The sequence below is a fragment of the Harmonia axyridis genome, chromosome 6 (genome assembly GCF_914767665.1).
Source record: "Harmonia axyridis chromosome 6, icHarAxyr1.1, whole genome shotgun sequence".
Lineage (NCBI taxonomy): Eukaryota > Metazoa > Arthropoda > Insecta > Coleoptera > Coccinellidae > Harmonia > Harmonia axyridis.
The window spans coordinates 27267299-27290095 of NC_059506.1; the positions used below are offsets into that span (position 1 = coordinate 27267299).

Here is a 22797-nt window from a genome sequence, read left to right on the forward strand (position 1 = left end):
AAGATATGAATGTTTCTGAATTAAATGATTAGTGCAATATACAGGGTGTTTCCTAAACATGCGGCAAAAATTCAGGGGGTTGTTCCTTGGACTATTTAAAGCATGTTTTGTCCTTGGATGATTTTTGAAAAACCTCTTTGTTTCGAAGATACAGGGCGAACAACATTTTTCATATTTTTAAAATTAATAATAGTTTAAATAAAAATGCGTACCGCACTGTGTTTACTAAGTAGGTACAATTTATTTTTAAATTTGTTTAACAACATTCCAATTACTAAAAACGGCCAGTTTTTTGACTAAAAATTGATAAGTGCAGATGGTAAAGGAATACAGATTAAACACGGTTTTCATTTGAATTCGTTTTGTGATGTATTAGCAATTAACATTTTATCTTTGACTATTATGAATCGCTATACAAACACCGAGATGACTGACATTTATGGACTATGCTGGCTAGAGGTGGTCATTTTCAACAGTTTTTGTAGGTTGAGTTGAATTTTCATGTAATTTTTCATAATAAAATGTTATTATCTGAATTTTTTTTTCCCCTATATCTTCGAAACAAATAGGTTTTTCAAAAATCATCAAAGGACAAAATATTCTTAGAAGAGTCCAAGGAACAACCCCCTGAATTTTTGCCGCATGTTTAGGAAACACCCTGTATATGTACGTTATTTACTTATTTTATAACAATACTGCTTTTCATTATATGTTATATTTCTGTAAATATTTTAATATATGTATATTTTCCATAAATATATTTTACCCTACAATATTATGTTATGATATATAAATTTACTTTATGTTATAATGTTATGAATAAAGACCAAAGACGTTATTCATTTATTTTATATAGGAATCAGTATTTTGTCAGCTTTAAATATCATTGGTGAATTTTATGGAAAATATCATAGTATGTGCTTCAATAAGCAATGTATTTGAAGAATTTTTCAAACTTATCAGAGCCTACAAATATGGTTATGCGCATGCGCAAAGCTGATAGTAGATTTCAGTACATTTCTGTCATCCTCATAGTAGATTCGCGTTTTAAAAGATGGTCACATTGACGGGGTAAGTTGCGGTCAGTAGGGAGTTCAGTCATAGTATAAGGAAAGGATAGTAAGCCAACCGCCGTTTGACGGCAAGGAAATAGTCACCAGGGGTCGCTACTGTAGTTGGATTTGGAGAAGTAACTCGATAATACATAGCGCTGAATCATGAAAAAACCTTGAGATATTATTTCATGACGACTGGACCTGATTAGTGATTTCATGATAACTTGTAGCATTGTACTTGTTTATCACAAATACACGCCACTGGCGTAAATGCCTATTACAGAACAGAAAATCTTCTGACCACTCTATTTCAAATATTTTATTTCTTCAAAATAACACCAATTTTTTCAGAGGGCTCCACTTTACGGACCAGTTTTTGACAGTAAAATTCGAGTTAAACGTGAGTACAACTAGATGGCGTTCAACATCAACAAAATCGAAAAAAGCACTACACTGGCTTACTATCTGTTCCGTATACTATGGTTCAGTTCAAGTTAAGTCGAAGACTTTTATAAAGCGGTTTAATAATGCCTATTTTCAGTACATCGGGAAAACATCCACTCTGAAAACAATGATTCACGATATACGATAAAGGTTTTGCTATCTCTTTTCTTACTTCTTTTAAAGTTTCGTTGGTTAAATCTGTTTTTAGTGCTACATAATTTATATTCTTCCAACTAGACATTTTTTTTTACTTTCTTTGGTAAATTAACAAGTGCTTGATTCATGCAAATCATTATAGAAAAGTGATCTGTAACCAAATATTTCAAACAAAAGCATCAACTATATTTCCCATACATTCATGATTTATTCCTTTCACAAAGAAGTGGTCCAAGCAAGTATCACTTTCCGAACGAGTGCATGTGTTTATCAATGAAACAAATCCAAATGTACACAAAATATTCTTATACTCTTCAGAGAACTAATCCCCACTAAGCAAATCAATATTCATGTCGCCAACCAATATGTGTCTACTACAATTTTCGCGATTCTGTAAATAATTATTCTGATTTTTATTAAAGGTGGTCACACACGAATGTGGAGACCTATATATTGCAGTGATTTTTGTGATTTCCGTTGATTCCTGAGTACAGACATACAATTCCAGAGCCCTAACGTCCCCCAATTGTACTATTTTTTGAGTGAATGTAATACCATTTTTAACGTTTATTAATATGCCATCATTTTTATTATAATTTCCATTATTGTATAGAGAATCATCTTTTTAAGGTTTTTTTCTTCATTTTCATCAATAACAGAATAAAACAATAACAGAATTCATGAAATAAGTTTTTTGAAAATAAAAAAAATAAAAAAATCCTTTTCTTTTTTATCATTTCTTTGTTGACTCCAAATGAAACAATTTTACATGTAATTATCATTTTTTTTGCGATTCTGCAAGTTCATTTCATTATCTTGATGATAAACACGATATTAAATTAGAAAAAAAGTGATATACCCAAGGGAATTTCGAAATCGATCTACTTGCTTTTCAGAAATTGCATAACTCAACTTTTCATCTATGAAACTTTGACAACCATAAAAAAGCCAGTTTATTCTTAACACAAATTTGAAAAATATTTTTGATGTCCTAACATGGTTAGAATGTGTGATCCTTAAATTTTTTGAAAATTGGATCGAATGAAACAAAAAACCGCTCTATGGATTGAATTGAAATTCTCTGAGATTTTTGTGGTGATATTGAACTATAAATTGCACACTCAACATTGATGGTTTTTTCGATATTTTCGCTTGATTGTCCAAAAAGACTCGAAAAGCCCTTTTTTATCAACTTTTCAAATTGATTTAGAGAACGAAAAAATTTTTTTCCGAAAATACCGTAGCTAATTCTTTTAGCAAATTCATTCAAGTTTTCAAAACATCCCCTAAATTTTCTATGCATTCATTGATTGGTGAGATATTGATGGTTAAAGACAAAAAGGTCCTTTTCAATACAAAGTTCGATATTTCAGCGAGAAGTGCTCTTATCGAAATTTTGAGAAGATGATATTGAAGCTGAATAAACAAGTTTTCTCATCGATATAGTGGTTGAGTTGAAAAAAAATGTCCTTGTCGGATTCGATCGCTAGAATTATGTTAGTTTGTTAATTATCAATAAATCCTATATTCTGAGTGAATAAATTATTGAATTCTTGAGTTTTTTTATAAATAGCAAATATTCGTTAACCACCAGTTGAAAATTTTTTGATAATGAATTTATGTTATTTGTGGAGATAACGTAAGTTCATATAAATTATTTATAACCGAAATATATTAAATATTATCAAATGCCTTGAAAACAAATATTTTATTCTCTATTAATAAACTTTTTTGAATGCATAATTTTACTTTTGATGAATATATTAAATATAAATCTGCTGTAATAGTTTTAAATAAATAACCTCTAAATGAGTGCTTTATTAATAAAAAAATATGGATTTCTCTCAGTGTATGCGTAAGTTACCGTTTTTTCACATTAAAAACTGGAATTACCCAAGTCGATACTCCTTCTACTGGTTCAATAATCAATAATTTTTTGCTTAACTAATTGATATTAAGTTTCTATATATTTTGATTCGATTGCAAAGAGGACTTTTTGAACAGGGTGTATTCATGTAACTCCATCGTCTGTCAACTAAATATTATAATAATTTTACAGTTTTCCTATTCCTTTGAAAATATCATCGAATTCATTCATCAATTTGTTGAATTCCTGTTTTCCGAAAATTTCATTTTCAACAATTTCTCTTAATTAAATTTAATTTCAAGCAAATGTCAAGGCTTATGAAGGCACAATATTGATCACCTTTAACTACTGAGAATTCTACAACATATAATATAGTTCATTTTTGTAATTTTAATTACTTGAACATTTTCCAATAATATGAGTTTTATTACCTGTACATGAAATCAAATTATTATCAGCCCTAATTATTTTTAAGTTATTTTCTTTTCTCTTGATATTCAAAAAATTCTAATAATTAATTATATTTCCACAAGCACCAGTATCAATTTTAAGATTTATGATTACATTTGCTATTTGCAATGAAAGAGTACAAACCTTATTATTACTATTGATTTGATGCAAATCATCGACACAATGAATTTATGATATATAAATTCATTTTCCTGTAATACTTCAGAATTATCGATTGTATTAATATTTTGATTTCTACAGCAGGCAGCGAAATGATTTAATTTGTCACATTTAAAACACTTCTTTTTATATGCAAAACAATAATTTTTTGGATGTGAATGTCCACATCGAGCACAATTATTTATGTTTTTATGCATACCGTTCTTATCTCGTTGATATTGCCAGCTTCCTGACACTTCTGCGTGTTGCTTCAAGGTTGCCATGGAAGTTGATACTTGCAGCCGTTGTTTTCTAAAATTTTCCAATACATGGTTTAAATCTAAGGGGCCTTCCATAAAATGGTTTCCATTCTTCATAGATTCGCACTGTGATTTCGCAGTTTTATTCAGTAAGCAGAATTCAAAGAGTTTCATTTAATTTCAGATCGATATTTTGTAATAATTTCTCTCTTAATGATTAATTTTTCACACCGATCACCAACATAGTTTTTACGAGTTCTTCTTCTTTATCTGGATGAAATTCGATTCTTGGCAGCATTCTTCAAAATTAGAACGAAATATTCAATTGTTTCGTGATGTTGTCTGAGGTTGAAAAATGTATATCGCTCAAAATCGAAGTTTTTCTTCGGTACAAAATATTGTGTTCGAACTTTCCAATGAGAGGTTTAATTTTATCTTTTTACGAATCTGTTAGTGTCAATGTGTTGTAGTTTTCTAGCCCTTCATTGCCAATGAAAAAATCAGCTTGGCACACTGAACAGGTTCTTGTTTTCCTAATGCACCAGTTGCATTTAGGTAATTCAGAAATTTTTGTTTCCATACCATCCAATTTTGTGATTAATTACCCTACATGGACCTCGATTCTAGGGCACCTGCCTCGATTTTGAATTTTCAACTTAACTTTTGATTCTCTTTACTCTTCATTAATTTTTAGTTCTTGAATTCACCTATTCGCATCCACTTAACACTACAAGACAGACTACACCATATTAAATTTAATTGATTTTCGTAGATTCTGAATAAGTTAGGTCATAAGACATTGGAGGAATGAAGACCCAAGATGAACTGTTTATTGGTTCTATCTGAATAACATATTATGCCTACATATGAACGAATTATAAAAAAGGTCTTCATACATGGACCGGCATCTAGCATATACACTTGTAATAGATACCTATATATATTCAAACCGTTTCGATATTTTTTCAAGATATTACTTAATAACTTTATATAACAATAAATGAAATTTAATCTTACAATTGGCAAGATCCTTTTTTTAGAAAAAATTGAAAAACATTTAATCGGAAAAATATTCAAAAGGTCTCATGAATGACCAAATATTTACCTTTCAGTTAATTAAGTTTGCTTCAAAATCGTGAATATATTTGAGGACTGTTGTTTTTATGTGAGATGAAAAACTGAAATTTAAATTTAGAGAAAAAATTGGTATTGAAAAAAAGATGAATAATTAACGTTGAACGTTGTATTATAATATTAATTTAATATCCTAAAAAGTGTATCATAATAACAAAAATGTTTCCCTGGATATCAAAGTTTATTTTTATTTTCATGCAGAATACAGTGTGAAAACTAAATCTCATAAATTATAAATCATACCTCAAAATCAAAGAAAGATCAGTAAGGACTGTTGTTTCATATGTGAGATGATCAAATCTCATTAAATATCAAAGTGACATTCGGAATTCTTCTGCATCACCAGGCAGATAAATGATTAATCATCCAGACCTTAAAGCATATTTTACAGTTTTCAAAATTATATAGCATGATATTTGAATTTTTCATCAAATAATAAAACCATCAAAAGTTTAGTTTCAAACGGCAAAGCAACTCATCAGTTTTCACGGCAAATCAACCAAATGCCTATACAGGGTGGCCACTTTTTCAATGGGATTGTATTGGTAACTTTTAAACCATAAGAATTAGAAGGTCGGTCAAATGGAGAAAAAGTTGCATGCATAGAAGCATTATCAAGCAGTTCAAACAAATCGAGATTATCAGGGCTGGTTATTGAGATATCATAAGAAAAGTAAATTCTGTCATTTTGATTTTCTTTTTTCCACTTTATTTCAAATATTATCAAAAAATGTTACAGGAATTTTTTATTCGACAGTAAATTGTTCTCAATTTGACGTAATCAGATTTCGTATCCAACGTTTCGTGCTCTCTGGGCCACCCTCAACCTCATTTTTTTCAATACGGACCGGTATATTTTATGACACTTTTCGAAATACTTTTTAACGCTGAATTCAACGATATATCATACAATGTCATTCAAAGTTGATTTTCAGGTGATTTTGACCCTTATCCAAATTTCTTTGGGTGGGAAAAAAAGAAAAATCAAAATGACAGAATTTACTTTCTTTATGATATCTCAATAACCGGCCCTGATAATCTCGATTTGTTTGAACTGCGTGATAATGCTTCTCTGCATGCAACTTTTTCTCCATTTGACCAACCTTCTAACTCTTATGGTTCAAAAGTTACCAATACAATCCCAATGAAAAAGTGGCCACCCTGTATAGGCATTTGGTTGATTTGCCGTGAAAACTGATGAGTTGCTTTGCCGTTTGAAACTAAACTATGCTATGTATTCTTGTAACAGGAGAAAAAATGTATGTAGTTTACATTTAAAAACACAACAGTGTATTATAACTTGAAAACTGATTGCTATAAAAACTAATGATATCACGATGTTTGTGGCAAAAATTACAATTTTCTTAAAAATTTTATTTTTCACCTGATTTTTCTTTAAAATTTGATAAAAAATTTTTTTTTTCTATTGTACATGACGATAGAATCGCATTATCTTCTCAAGCATAATGAGTGTTTCGACGTTAAAAGTCACTCTCAATGATAAAGTACAAAATTTATCGTCTTGTAAAATAAATAACTAATATTGACGATTTTGTTCGGTTCAATGAATATTTTCAATCTGCATATTCATTATCTTATTGTTAATTGTTCTTAGATTTACTAATTATTTCTAGTTTTTCAACATTTACCTGAAATATCTATCCATTGCAACGTCATCTTCAGTCAAAAACGATTTATTCAATCAGGGTAATATTCAAAAATGCATATTCTAAAGACTTTCGTGAACATTCGGGAAGATTAATTTTGTATAGACTTGAGAAAGTATGTGTTAATAACATCATAATTGAGAAAAAATTGTCGGAAATCTAACGTATGAATAGAAATATTCAAAAAGGGCGAAATCTTTATAATAGAGGAGTATATTGTACAAAACAGTGACGACGCTCGGGGGTAGCAGGCAGAGGGCCCCCCCAGTAAAACTTAAAATTTGATATACTAAGCCAGAAATATTAACAAGATCAGCATAACTATAATTTTCGCGCATTATTCCGATTTACTTTGGGCCCGCCAAAAAAAAATCCGGCTCCCCCTTGGTTCTCCTGTTGAAAGCTGGTCTCGTCACTAGTACAAAATGAATATTTTGTATGTAAATTTTAACCGAAATAAGACTGTTGTCATTTCGTAAAAATTTTATGAGTCTTGACTTTCAGTTAATCCATATAATAAAGGTTTCAACTTTAGAAAGTATGGGTGACATAACTAATGAGAGAAATTTTTCTGAACTCAAGTATGAATAGAATGATTTGAAAAGGTCGAAATCTCTATAATACAGGAGTTAATTTTACAGAAAAAATATTATGTATTTATATGAAGGGTGTAAATATGTCGTAATTCGAAAGTCATTACGAAGAATTTCTTTTCAACCAGAGTCTTTACTTTCAGTTAATCCATATAATAAAAGTTTCAACTTCTACGGAACTAATGAAGATAGTTGTTTCGTCCAGAGAAAAATGACTCATTCAAGGAATAGGTTTTTGAATAAATTTGTTGGAAACAGCAACCTTATAAATAAAACTGTTTTCAACCTATGCGAGAAAATTGGAAAACGGCGTGAAATGAAAAGTTCACATAACTTCTTCATTACTGTACTATAAACATGAAACAAAAACATTCTACAGGCTATTTCTTTGTAGGATCCATTGGTGTTACCTATCACTCATATAATATGTTATATATTTTTGAAAAAAAAAATATTTTATTCGTGATAGAAATTTATATGATTCACATTGAAAACAACACAGAACACAATAAATCTCATCATAATCTGGATGTATTAATAGCTATAATTCTCCGATAGTTAGAGTTACCAGTATTGTAATGAGTAGTATCCGAAAGATAATTACTATAATAATAAAAATAACAATCGAGTTTATTTCGGTAAAAAAACAAAATATAATAGGATAATTTTCGTCAATCCTTCTTTGAATAATTTCGCAACTGGAGAGGTGACATTTTCAATTCCAATATGCAACTCTAAAGTGGACCTTTGATTCAATTTCTTGGTCCAATATCATATCCTTACTCCTCAGAGAGTCAATTCATAATAGTTATTTGCCTAACAAGTGAGGAAAGTGGTACTTTCCCGCACGAAACTGTCGTTGACAGTTTTGGAGTTCAGTCAAGCCATTGAGTCCGGGAAAAATACATTCCACAAGAGTTGGGAACAACATTTCTTCTACAAGCGCATGAAATACATCGAAACTCAAATGATTTGATTAATTATTCATATACACCTAAATGGCGTACGTAACTTTTCAAGTCGTTACCATAGTTATCTAATTATTGGCGTTAATTAGGTTTTGAGTACTTAGAGACATGACACAATTCAATGTACTCTTTTGTATTTTAATATCAATCGACTCAAAGTGTACCAAATAATTTTTCTGTAGCATCAGTTGATCCAGGAATTTAGAAGAATAATGAATGTATTCTGGAAATTTCATCAACTTACCCCTCAAACAAAAAGGATATCTTCAGAAATCGAATAAAAAATTCAATTTGAAATGCGAAAATCTTTTGAAAAAACCTGTTGTCCACTGTTTTTCTCCGAATTGAAAAAGATTTTTCCTCAAATGCGCCAATTAGGTTCATTGATACAATATTAGCCCAATCGTTCATACCGTATTTTATTTCCTACTTGCGTTTGGAAGGTAGTACTTCTCCAAATTCGTGCGGAAAAAAGCCCTGCTATTCACTTTCCGCACGCATATGCATGCGGAAATTGAATAGCAAGGGTTTTTTCCGCACGCAAATATTAAAGAGTCGCATCAATTATACAAATTTGACATGTCTCTGCGTCAATCATAAAATTCAAACGGTTCTCTATGCGGCTGAGAGCGCCAAAATATAATTTTTTATAATGTCAGTCCGTATCAAGAGGAAAACTCTCCATGAAAGTGTTCCACTTACGCTAGTAGGAAAAATATTGTTCCTAACTCATGTGGAAAGTGCATTTTCCGCACTCGACAGCTTGACCTTGCAGTCTCTTGCGAAAAGTATCACTTTCCACACTTGTTAGGAAAATAACTATTTCACAACAACTCTTGAAACATTTTTAGTGGCTACAGATTTTTTCAAAATTTATTCTCATAGCAAAGTCCCATCACAAGATATTTAACATAAATCTTTCATTTTAGATTCGAGTTTTTTCGTGTTTATATTAGAATAACCTTTTCAAGCGACTTGCAGGAATTAAAATAGATTGCATAACATAGAATTACATAAACTTCTGATAGGCCATCCCGGTGAATCACCCTGTAAGTTTAAGTTTTACTTTTAAAATTCATAGATAGTTTTCTTGAACTATAATGTGAGATTTCATGAAGAATCAATAGTCTATATTGTCCAAACTTCTTTCTGCAACCACAAAATTCCGCGAATTAATAACAAATGTAAAAAAAATTACAAAATACTGCAAAAGATCAGTGACGAAATCGTTTTGCTAACTTATTTGTATTGTGATGGTGAAAAATATTGTATTTCAAATTGTAACAAAAATTACTTCTGTTTTTAAACGTAATATCGCAAATTCAATAGTAAAAACTTTAAATTTAATTATTGAGAAATCGAAAGAAAGGAAGTTAATTTTTAGGAAATCTTGTTCCTTTTCATCTTCAATTCAATTGCAAAATATTGGTGGAAGAATATTGTCATGCAGCTTCTTCTAATAATACAAACATGTTCATGACAGTTCATTAGTCATTTGAATAATATTGACAAATAACGGTCATTAAAATTTGAAAATAATTGGTCGTAGATAAAGGAGAGTGTACAAGTCAAAATAATAGCTATTTAACACTGACGAAAGTATTCATCCGAATATTAACTACCATTATTGAAATCTGCAAAAATCTGACTCAACAAACATGCCATAAGTAACCAATCAGAATCTTTCAAATAGACCCCACTGAGATTAAATTGTGGAGGGGACAAGGGTTATTTCTCCATATAAGTTGATCTTAGGCAAATACTCCGGCATTATATTGTAACGAGTATAGGCTTAGAGTGTTTAAGTAAAAATCTAGTTAAAATGACTTCCTCAGGACTTACTTTCGGAGATATCTTATCCGAAATAGAAAAGAGACCCTCGCTCTGGTATGAGGAGGAATCAGAGGGAGCAAGCTTTCTATGGGACGAGGTGTCCAGAGAAATCAGTTGGAAAAGGCAGTTGGAAACCGAATTTTCGGGTAAGCAACTTTAAATTCATAAATTATCATAATGTCGTAGTGTCTGTCATTTAATCGTTGCGGGTGTCAAGACTGCAGAATAAAAATGGTTTACTCAAACTTTAATTGTTATTTCTCATTGATATCCTTATCAAATGTTGCTAGAATTAGTGACATTCGTTGAAAATATTACAATGTTGCAATGATTTATTATGATCCTACATTAGTGCGTATTAATACTAGTATAAATGGAAAATTGAAATTAATTAGAGAAGCACATAGGTACTCGAAGTCGTGTTCGTTCTTAGAGACAATTTGTGACAGTTATCAAAAAAATTTAAATTCAAGTGTCTCTATATTATTTTTCTTGCTAATCGACATCAAACTAACCTTTCAGTGCATTTTACTTTTGATTGTTTCATGATCAATATAAATTGATTAAATTCATTATTAATGAATCAAAACTGGGGAATATGCTATTGTGTTGTAATCATCACGAATTTTTCACTGATACAGTATCTTTATGAATTATTGTAGCTTCATAGCGGGTGTTGACATATTTTTAATTCACTTATCACGGTTTGGAAAAAAAAATTCCATGAAAATTAAATGACAATTGAAATTTTTAATGAAAAAAATTCTTCTAATATTTGTTTCGTTCAATTGTAGTAAGAAAAATTTGAAATTGTTGGGGTAGAAGGAATTTTATTTAACAATTAACTAACTACTTCATAAAATGACAAACATGTAAAGAAACATATTTTTGCTTCATTACCCAAATAATGAACAAATCTAGGCGACAATTTATAGTCTGTCCTAGATTTCGAAGACAATTGGATTAAATTTTAAAATATGTTCATGCATAATTGTTTATGTTAATTTCAATGAATTTTTATATTCCAGGTTTTCAACTCAAAGTCTTTTGGGTAGCATTGAGGGAAAATTTCAAAAAATTCAAAGCTCACATAGAGAAGAGCATCCTTTATCAAGATAAGGATGATTACCCAGAACCGGAAGTTCACTTTCCATTCGCCCTCGACTTCCTCGATGACAAATATCGACAATTTAAACATAAAATATTCAATGGGTTCGATGAACATGGTGAACCCATTTATATTGAGAGTGATGGTCTATCTCAAACGGATGATGAGGATAGTAATACCGAGTGGATCGATTATTCTACTTTTATTCCTAGCCATGCAAAGGTTGGGAATGTCATCATTGACCTCACAAAGAGTACGTTAAATGACCTCCATCAGCTCCTTGAAAGAGAAGATCTCAGTCAAAATAGAACGGATTACTCTGAAATCCTAGAAGCAGTAGGAAATCTCATAGAGACGGCAAATTTGCAAAATGACAACCTGGGAAATGACGGCTGCATATCATCATGTGAAAATAACGACCCCGAAATGGTTGATGCAAACAATGAAAATATGAACTATGTTGTTATGGGAGATGAAATTGAGGTTGGAAACATAGTGGATATAACGTTTAGTGGAGGACGCCCAGTGGAAAACGCTTATGAGGTACAAGAAATTCCTGATCCTTTAGAAATTCCAGTCGAATTACCTGATCCTTTAGAAATTCCAGTCGAATTACCTGATCCTTTAGAAATTCAAGACCCTCCTGCTGAAAATCATATAGAATATGTGGAACTACCAGAACTACCAGAACCAGCGAATGAACTACAGAAACGAGAAAATATGTGGCAGATGGTCTCGACTTCGCTGAAAAGAAAAAGAGCTGAAGAAAAAAATACGCCTAACAAGAAATGTATGTATATATTAAGATAGAATGTCAGTAAAATTGCAATAGAGCGTTTGATAAAGCACTGCCTCTACGTAATCGTCGGAAACTATTCATCAATGACGGTTCATTTTGATATCATAGACGTCATTTTGACCTACGGGAATTTATTGATATATTGATGCGTCATTCTAAAGACCATAGAACTATTGTTTATAAATAATCGAATTTGATTAATTATTACATCATTATTGTCTGGCAGTTTATGTATGGATGAAAAAAGTCTTCATCATTAATATCCGAATGATTATTTTAAATACCTACGCTGAATTATTTTTTCGATATTCGGCTTGAATATTTTATATTTCTGATAAATTTAAAAAAACCTGCAATTATTGATTTATAAGAACATGTTATTTGTTGAATTGCTCGAATTCGATATCACTGAAATATTGAATAACTGTTTTTCATGTTTTCCTTGGATTTTTTTTGGTTCTGGTGATGAGACCATCATAAAATTCTCTAAAATTGTTATATTCCATTACAACTAAATGCAAATTTCACCGGTTTTCATAATTATGAAGAACACAAAATTTTTATCAGCTATAATTACGAAGCCCCTATAAGCTTTATGCCCATAAACTATTTCTGTCTCGGCGTTCATGAATCGAACATACCTTGAAATTTTTACTAACGTCCATTAAAGAGTTTTCGAGTTTACGACTGGCCAGAGAAACGTACCTGAATTGTGACACAAGACATTCGGAGTTCTTCTGCATCACCAGGCAGATGAATGATTAATTATCCAGACCTTAAGGCATATCTTACAGTTACCTTCGTTTTGTAAAAATTGCTATCTCAAAAACCATTCGTGGAGTCCAGAGGAAAAAAATTATTAACGTTACAAACGCCTTCCAGGCTAAAATATACCTCATAAATGAATATCATTTTCAGTTCAAAATCATTGTATATGCACATGTGATAATCATATTCTTGTGATATATAAAATCACGCCAAAAATTAAATATTGCAATTTTGGTGGTACCATTTTTACTAATGACTGCTTTATTTCAAAACCTAATACGTTTCTATATTTCTAGGGAATCCATGTCCAGCTATAAAAAAAAGATTATTTCCTGAAATGTGAGGAAAATAGTTGAAAAGCACAGGAAAACAGATGAAGAACCAAGAAAACCAAAAAAAAAAGAAATCGGTGTAGAAGCGTTTATGAAAGCGTTCCAAATATATATACCAGAGATTTGTAACTATAGGAGGAGAAATTGAATCATTTAAGATTCTGAATGAAAAGAAAACCAATTCAAAAACACTGACTAATACAAGTCGAAATGTAATTGTAAATCAAAGAGCTGAAGAATTTGATTTTAGCTAATGAAGAGTTCATTGAAATTATTTATGTAATTTGAGCACATATGTACTTGTATGCAATTATGATGAATATAGTTGATATAAAGAATTATTTTCTTCCTTTTATTTTGTTTCAACATTGAATAATCTTATTTCTCTTTCCAGATTCATATTCACTAATTCAGAAAACATTTAGTTTGTTTAATAACTAACATTTCGAAAAAAAATGGTTCCTACATTGCGAATTTAACGTGATCATTAATAATGAAATGAATTCCATTCAAAGTTTTCTATAACTATAAGGCATATGTTTTAGTTGAATTTTATTCTCTACTTCCTATGGTTTCCAAGTTATAATCTCATCGGCCCATAACACAGCGAAATTGATAAAGAGGTAAATAATAACGGTGGATGAGTTTAGCGTCAATTATTCAATGCCAAAAATTAAAAACAATGAGAGATAATCGAACTTATATGACTTATAGAAATTGCAATCGTTTCAGAAAAAGATATTCTTCATTGTTCAGTGCAATTGTCCGGAGTCTTTTTTTGATAGACATATACACTTTAATACTCTTCGGAATTTTCACTTATAAGTAACACTAAGCGGAGTCTAAAATCTGAACATCAAAATGAAAAAAAAAAAATCAAATCCTACTGACGCATACCTATATTTCATAATTTCTTATTGCTCAAATATACAGAGTGGTCCAGATTTTAGTTCGATAACTTTGGCGTCAGATAGAACAACTCTTTAATAATGAAGTTCATATAAACATATATCCTAACAAGCTTCGTTTTCGAGTTACAAGATGTTAAAGTTTAAAAAAACAGTTTTACTTATAATATATGCAGGGTGTTTCCTAATTTAATGTCAATATTTATGGTGGTGATTTATGGGCCCATTTTAAGAAAAACATTGATGGTACGCCATAGATTTTTCCTGAAATGAAAATTATTTTTGAAATTTCCAATCATTTTTTACCAAAGTGGATCACTTGACTTTTCCAATTCGATGCACGGTTTTCGCTTCAAAAAATGAAAACCGTTTCTCTACATGATCATAACAATATCGTTAATACATACATATGACAATATCACCAGGCAAAGACATACGTAGAGCATCACGTCTCCATAATTGTTTTCATTTTCGTGATAATCGAATACTATTCACTAAAATCTACAAAAATTAATTTTTCAAATTTTCCCATTAGAGATAAACGAAAGTACAAAAATAATAATAAATCATGTATTAATTCTGGGAAACGGAATCATGAAAATTATGAACATATATTGATGTGATGATACTGAATAAAATATTCAATAATTCTAAGTCTACCCAACTAAAAAAATGTGTTTATTAATAGCTGTATAAACAGTTATTATCTATTTCGACGTTTCGATCCTGATGGACCTTCTTCAGGACTCTACGATTAAATTCTAGATGTCTAATTAAGTTACTTTTTCAATTCTAAAATTATTTTCCGTATTATTTGAGTTGACAAAATAAATGAAGTGAAGAATAAAATGAATATATTATCTCGTCAATTATGGACCAAGATGTATAATTAACGAAAAACTATTATTTCCGGTCAGAGTTACTTTATGTCTAAGGTACTTCAAAAGAAACATTCATTTCAAAGTTACATATTATTCCGAATATAATTTTGTTCACATTGGCAACGTCTAAATATGCCCGAATCCATCTAACATTCTAACCTGTGGAAAAACTGTTCGTGAGATCTGGACCGCCACCAGGACCGGCAAACCGGACATTTTGCCAGGGCGCCAAATTTTAGGGGCACAGTCAGTTAATAAAACAAAACATATTTTTTAACACAAAAATGTTTTCTCGTTGCAAAATCCACACTTTCTTTTTGAATCCAATAGGCGCTCCCAACTATTGTTATGATAATACAAATTGGTACTAAAATGCACCTTCGAGGACTACGTCTCCTTTTAACTATAGACTTATAGAGCGTCGTGCTTTTTGAGAATGCAGGACGTTTTTTGATGAAACCGACAAAAAGTCCGTTGATGAATTTGACAAGGTGATTTTGAGTAAAAAAATTCGATTACATATGAAATTCAAAAGATGCATGAGGAGAATAACAGAGGCTCCTCCAAAGACAATTCAGATAAATTAAGCATTACAGGGCGGTGAAATTTTATTTTGCATGCGCATGTTGAACGAAGGGTCAAAATCACCTGAAAATCAACTTTGAATGACATTGTATGATATATCGCTGAATTCAGCGTTAAAATTAATTTCGAAAAGTGCCATAAAATATACAGGTCCGTATTGAAAAAAATGAGGTTGAGGGTGGCCCAGAGAGCACGAAACGTTGCATACGAAATCTGATTACGTCAAATTGAGAACAATTTACTGTCGAATAAAACATTCCTGTAACATTTTTCGATAATATTTGAAATAGAGTGGGAAAAAAAGAAAAATCAAAATAACAAAATTTACTTCTCTTATGATATCTCAATAACCGGCCCTGATAATTTCGATTTGTTTGAACTGCTTGATAATGCTTCTATGCATGCAACTTTTTCTCCATTTGACCGACCTTCTAACTCTTATGGTTTAAAAGTTACCAATACAATCCCATTGAAAAAGTGGCCACCCTGTATATTTTTGAAGAAGGAAAAAACATGTTATTCGTGATAGAAATTTATATGATTTACATTCAAAGAACACAACAGTGTGCTATAACTCCAAAATTAATTGTAATGAAAACTAATGATTACTCGATGGTTTTGCCAAAAATTACAATTTCCTTTGAAATTTTATTTTTCACCTGAATTTTTTGAAGTCTTGCTAAAGAAAAAACAATTTTATTGCACATGACGATAAAATCGCATTATTTCCTCGAGCATAATTAGTGTCTCGACACTAAGAGTAACACTCATTGATAAAGTAGAAAATGTATCGTCTTGTACAATAAATAACTATTATTCATGTTTTTGTTCGTTTCCAAGAATATTTTCAAACTGATTCATCATGTTATTGTTGATAGTTCTAAGAAATTCCTATGTTCCATTGTTTTTTTCAACATTCACCTTAAATATCCATTGCAACGTCATCGTTAGTCAAAAAGATTTCTTCAATCACGATAATATTAAAATCTTCAAACGCTTAAGTCTTTCAGAAACATTCCGGTAGATTAATTTTGTGTAGAATTGAAAAAGTATGATAACATCATAAACGAAAGGAATTTTTCTTACTCCAAGAATGAATAGAATAATTTCGAAGCTGAAGAATTTATAATAGGTACTTTGTGAATAATTTGTGACTTGTTTTCATTTTGTAGTGCAATTTTGGAAATAAATACTTATTACCAATATGTGTATTGCAACAAAAAATTTTATTGCTCATGACGATGAAATCGCATTATCCTCTCGATCATAATGAGTGTTTCGACGTTAAAGTAACTACCAATGATAAAGTACAAAATTTATCTTGTCGTGTAAAATAAATAACTAATATTGATGATTTTGTTCGGTTCAATGAATATTTCCAAACTGCATATTCATTATCTTATTGTTAATTGTTCTGAGAATTACTAATTATTTCTAGTTTTTCAACATTTACCTGAAATATATATTCGTTGCAACGTCATCGTTAGTCAAAAACGATTTATTCTAAAGACGTTCATGAACATTCGGGAAGATTAGTTTTGTATAGACTTGAGAAAGTATGTGTTGATAACATCATAATTGAGTAAAATTTGTCTGAAATCTAACGTATGAAAAGAATAATTTAAAAAGGGCGAGATCTTTATAATTAGGAGTAAATTTTACAAAACAGTGACGATGCTCGGGGGTAGCGGGCAGAGGGGCCGCCCCCCTCTTAACTTTGATATACTAAGCCTAAAATAATTGCATGATCAGCATAACTATAATTTTCGCGCATTATTTCGATTTGCTTTAGGCCCACCAAAAAAAATCCAGCTCCCCCATAGTTCCCCTGTTGAAAGCTGGTGTCGTCACTGGTACAGAATGAATATTTTGTATGTAAATTTTAACCGAAATAAGACTGTTGTCATTTCGTAAAAATTTTATGAGTCTTGACTTTCAGTTAATCCATATAATAAAGGTTTCAACTTTAGTAAGTATGAGTGACATAACTAATGAGAGAAATTTTTCTGAAGTCAAATATGAATAGAATAATTTTAAAAGGACGAAATCTCTATAATACAGGATTAAATTTTGCAGAAATATTATTATTTATTTATATGAAGGTTGTAAATATGTCGTTATTCAAAAGTCATTACGAAGAATTTCTTTTCAACCAGAGTCTTTACTTTCAGTTAATCCATATAATAAAGGTTTTAACTTTAGAAAGTATGAGTGACATCACTAAAGAGAGAAATTTTTCTGAAGTCAAGTATGAATAGAATAATTTTAAAAGGACGAAATCTCTATATGACAGGAGTAAATTTTGCAGAAATATTATTATGTATTTATATGAAGGGTGTAAATAGGTCGTAATTCAAAAGTCATTACGGAGAAATTCTTTTCAACCAGAGATTACTTTCAGTTAAACCATATAATAAAAGTTTCAACTTCTACGGAACTAATGAAGGTAGTTATCTATCGGATATCCCAAATTCGTTGTCTAGTAAGGGACTCTGAGAATCTCTTTGTTGAGAAAAAAGAAATGACTAACTCAAGGACAAGAAGGTTTTCGAGATAATTTATTCGTAGAAAACGCAACCTCATAAATTAAACTATTTTCAACCCATAAGGAAAAAATGAAAAACGGAAGAAATGAAGAATTCTCATAAAAAAAGAGTTTAAAAGAAAATTGTATTATCTGATAGAAAATTGATTTTGATTTTTTGATTTTTTTTCTGCCGACGGCGATTCCGTTAGTTATCATTATTTGGTAATTTTTTTATGTTACTTACACCTATAATTGGGCATGTGCCTGTTGGATGTAATACATTTAAATAAATAAATAAATAAATAACTTTTTTGTTAATGGTGGAATAAATATGAAACGAAAACATTCTACAGGCTATTTTTTAGGAAAATCCATTTGTGTTATTATTTATATAGCATGATATATATTTTTGAAAAGGAAAAAAACTATTTTATTCAGCAACTGGAGATGTGATATTTTCAATTTCAACTCTAGAGTAGCCCTTTGATTCAATTGCTGGGTCCAATATCATATCCTAACTCCTCAGAGAGTCAATTCATAATAGTTATTTTCCTAACAAGTGTGGAAAGTGGTACTTTCCCGCACGAAACTGCCGTTGACCGTTTTGGAGTTCAGTCAAGCCATTGAGTCCAGGAAAAATACATTCCACAAGAGTTAGGAACAACATTTCTGCTACAATAACATTGAACATACATTGAAACTCGAATGATTTATATACACCTAAATGACGTACGTAATTTCTCAAGTCATCGTTACCATAGTTATCTTATTATTGGTGTTAATTAGGTGTTCAGTACATAGAGACATGACTCAATTCAATGTACAGGGTGGGCAAATTTCGATGTTTTAGCACTACAACTTTTGAACCAGAGGAAATAGACAAAATCTGATACCCACTTCTCGATCTCTTTTTCTGAGAAACTAACAAGGGTAGTATTCATTTTTGTCCACCTTCTTTTGTTTTCGAGTTATAAGCGAAAATTGGAAAAATGGCGATATCGAAAAACATTTGTATCTCCGCTAATACTGAGGATAGAGCTCGGAAATTAAAAGATTATACAGGCACTTTTTTACGTAGAATCCAGTGGCGTGCTCGTATTTTCAAAAGGGTTTTTAATTACGAAGCTATGACCCAAAGTTATGTTTTTTCAAATGGGAACACTAGATTTTTGTGCCATTTGCTGAAAGCTTAATTTTTCTGATTTCTAAAATATATAACATTGTATGATTCGTATCAAAATAAATAACAGAAAATGGTCAAAAACCTTTTTTTACTTAAGAGTTTCAATATTTCTATGGTTTCAACTGTTGATGAGCCTTTCTATAACAAGAGCAGTGTCCTTCCGTCAATCTGATTATTTCTATGCTTTTCACTCATTTCTACAAAATTCGAATCTATATTTATTTTATACAAATAGTTTCGAAAAGATAAACGAACTTGAAAAAAGTTTCCTAGGTAGCTTGAACACAGTTTCAAATATTCATCTATTGAAATATCGAGAAGAGGTGTCGACTGTGCATTGTGCAATTGTTATCATTATTAGGTTAAATATTATTTCTTGTTTGTCCCTTCGTAATTAAAAGTTCAATCATATATGCATTGTTTCATATGCTGTTTAAAATGGATTGGTACTTGTGCGTATTGATTCTGGAGACCTATGTAAATAATCTCCTGATACATGCATCTCAATACAACTCTTTCGATTGAAGAATTCGATCTTGTGGTTTCTTCGTTATTTCCAAATCAATTTTTAGATAAAAAAATTTATAAAGCATATCTAGATTCGAATTTTGTAGAAATAAGTGAAAAGCATAGAAATAATCAGATTGACGGAAGGACACTGCTTATGTTATAGAAAGCTCAATTTTTCTGTGTTCATCAACAGTTGAAACCATTGAAATATTGAGACTCTTAGGTGAAAAGAGGTTTTTGGCCATTTTCTATTATTTATATTGATCCGAATCATACGATGTTATATATTTTTGAAATCAGGAAAAATCAAGCTTTCAGAAAATGACACAAAAATCTAGTGTTCCCATTTGAAAAAACATTACTTTGGGTCATAGCTTCGTAATCAAAAACCCTTTTAGAAATACGAGCCACTGGATTCTACGTAAAAAAGTGCCTGTATAATGTTTTAATTTCAGAGCTCTATCATCAGTATTAGCGGAGATATAAATGTTTTTAGATATCGCCATTTTTCCAATTTTCGCTTATAACTCGAAAACAAAATAAGGTGGCCAAAAATGAATACTACCCTTGTTAGTTTCTCAGAAAAAGAGATCGAGAAGTGGATATCAGATTTTGTCTATTTCCTCTGGTTCAAAAGTTGTAGTGCTAAAACATCGAAATTTGCCCACCCTGTACATACTCTTTTATATTATAATATCAGTCAACTCAAAGTGTATCAAATTTAAATTCTGTAGCATCAGTCGACCCAGAAATTTGGAAGAATAATGAATTTATTTTGGAAATTTCATCAACTTATACCTCAAACAGAAAAATTACCAATTCTGCAGAATATCAATGATATATTTAGAAATCCAATAAAAAGTTCAATTTGAAATCCGAAAATCTTTCCAAAAAACCTGTTGTTCATGTGATGATAATTTTCTATATGGAGGTACATACTTGAAATTTTCAGATTCGAGTTTGAATGCCAATTAGGTTCTTTATTCTTCAATATACTATATCAGCTTTATGGTTCATAGCGTTACTTTTTTTTTACAACAACTTTTTAGTGGCTTCTACAAAATTCATAGCACCTTCCCTTCACAAAATATTTAACATAAATTCAGCATAGATATTCCAATTTGAACTTTCCGTCATGTGTCTAATTTTGAAAGAAAATCTACAGGGTGATATTTTTTCTGGATTTATGCCCGATTCTTTCCTCCAGAACATTTTTTTGGTGGACCACGGATAGTTAAGAAAAACATGAAAAAAACTTTGGTGCAGTACTACACTTTTTGAATTCTTGTAGTTTTCTCGTATCTACTAAAGATTTCAATGAAAAGAATTTAAAATAATTCTCTCGTAATCAACAGAATATACAAATTAATATAAAGATCCAGTAAGTGCGCTGTGATGAACGAATTAATTATAATATTTATTATGTTGTCATTGGAATTTATTCGAGTTTTGGATTACTCATTGAAGAATGGAAAACAGGTTCAACAATATTTAATTTCAAAATAAAAATATAAATAAACTCATTTAATTCAATATTTAAAAAAAAACTACCTGATATTTAAACCGATGGTTTTGAGATTCTTAATATTCATATGAAATAACAATTTGAAGCTCTGTCCAAAATTTTGAGCTGATAATAAAACTATAAAAATTTATCAACAAAATAATTAAATGAATACTAAATACCATGATTACATATTCGATCGATTTAAAATTTTGCCTGCGTATATAGACTATACAGAAAACTTTCCAGGATACCTGCAAAAACTATCGACAATTATCTATCTATTGCTTGTTTTTCTGGAATAATAATATCAAGTCTCGTGCCAATAATTTCGTGTTGGTAGCGTAACCAAAACCAAAGATAATTAAGCAGAATATTGAAAAATTACTAAATAATTCCGTTACAATAAATCCGACCTCATTGATATTTTGTAAGGCAATATAAAATAATAATTTTAAAAATATAAAGAATTATAAAAAACTTAATGGAAAAGCACGGACATGAAAACAGGACCTTTCCACTTTCGTTCATTCATGCTGCAATTGCACCTATGGAGACCACAAAACCGTATATTTGGCAGATAATCACTCAGTGCCAAACTGATCCATCCATCAGAGATCTCAGGACGAAACACTGCAATATTCAGAGAGGATTTTAAATTACCTCGCCAAAAGGTAATTTATTCATTTATTCATAATAAAAACATAAACCGGTAAACTTATAACCAAGAAAAAAGTCGACAAGTAGTGTTTAAAGTTTACAGAAGTGCAATGTATATAGAGAAAAAAAAAAGTTTTGATTTTCAATTTTACAATTATTATCATTTATAATTCATTCTTAGGCAACGGAGGAAAGATATACAGTGAAATAAAAAAACATATGATAGATAGATCACATCGGTTTTTTTCAAAGAAAATTTGAATAAATAAGCTCTTCTTGTAGAATACTCAAGCATTATAATGATATAGATTGAAAAATGAAACAATTTCATTATACTTTTCTAATAAATCTATTGTTTAAAATTTTCCTTAATATTTAACGATTCTCTTATTATACTTAAATATTGCTAGTCAATAGAGATTGCAATTCAATGGCATGAATCAGCA

General features: G+C 30.4%; 2 protein-coding genes across 2 annotated transcripts in view; one reads left to right on the forward strand and one right to left on the reverse strand.

The window, feature by feature from the left end:
- Positions 1 to 22797, reverse strand: part of LOC123682738 — a 387699-nt gene that overhangs the window by 233911 nt on the left and 130991 nt on the right. The gene's annotated exons all lie outside the window — the stretch shown is intronic.
- On the forward strand, positions 10224 to 13898 carry LOC123682737. The gene is made up of 3 exons (XM_045621506.1): positions 10224 to 10732; positions 11615 to 12484; positions 13558 to 13898. Exons 1-3 carry the CDS (start codon positions 10576 to 10578, stop codon positions 13602 to 13604), a joined length of 1074 nt encoding a protein of 357 aa, XP_045477462.1. The 5' UTR covers positions 10224 to 10575; the 3' UTR covers positions 13605 to 13898.

Bases quoted from the DNA above. Each gene is read 5' to 3' on its own strand.
- LOC123682737 (XM_045621506.1), top strand. From the start codon at position 10,576: ATGACTTCCTCAGGACTTACTTTCGGAGATATCTTATCCGAAATAGAA. The intron at 10,733-11,614 runs GTAAGCAACTTT...TTTATATTCCAG, and splicing joins GTTGGAAACCGAATTTTCGG to GTTTTCAACTCAAAGTCTTT. The intron at 12,485-13,557 runs GTATGTATATAT...CTATATTTCTAG, and splicing joins AAATACGCCTAACAAGAAAT to GGAATCCATGTCCAGCTATA.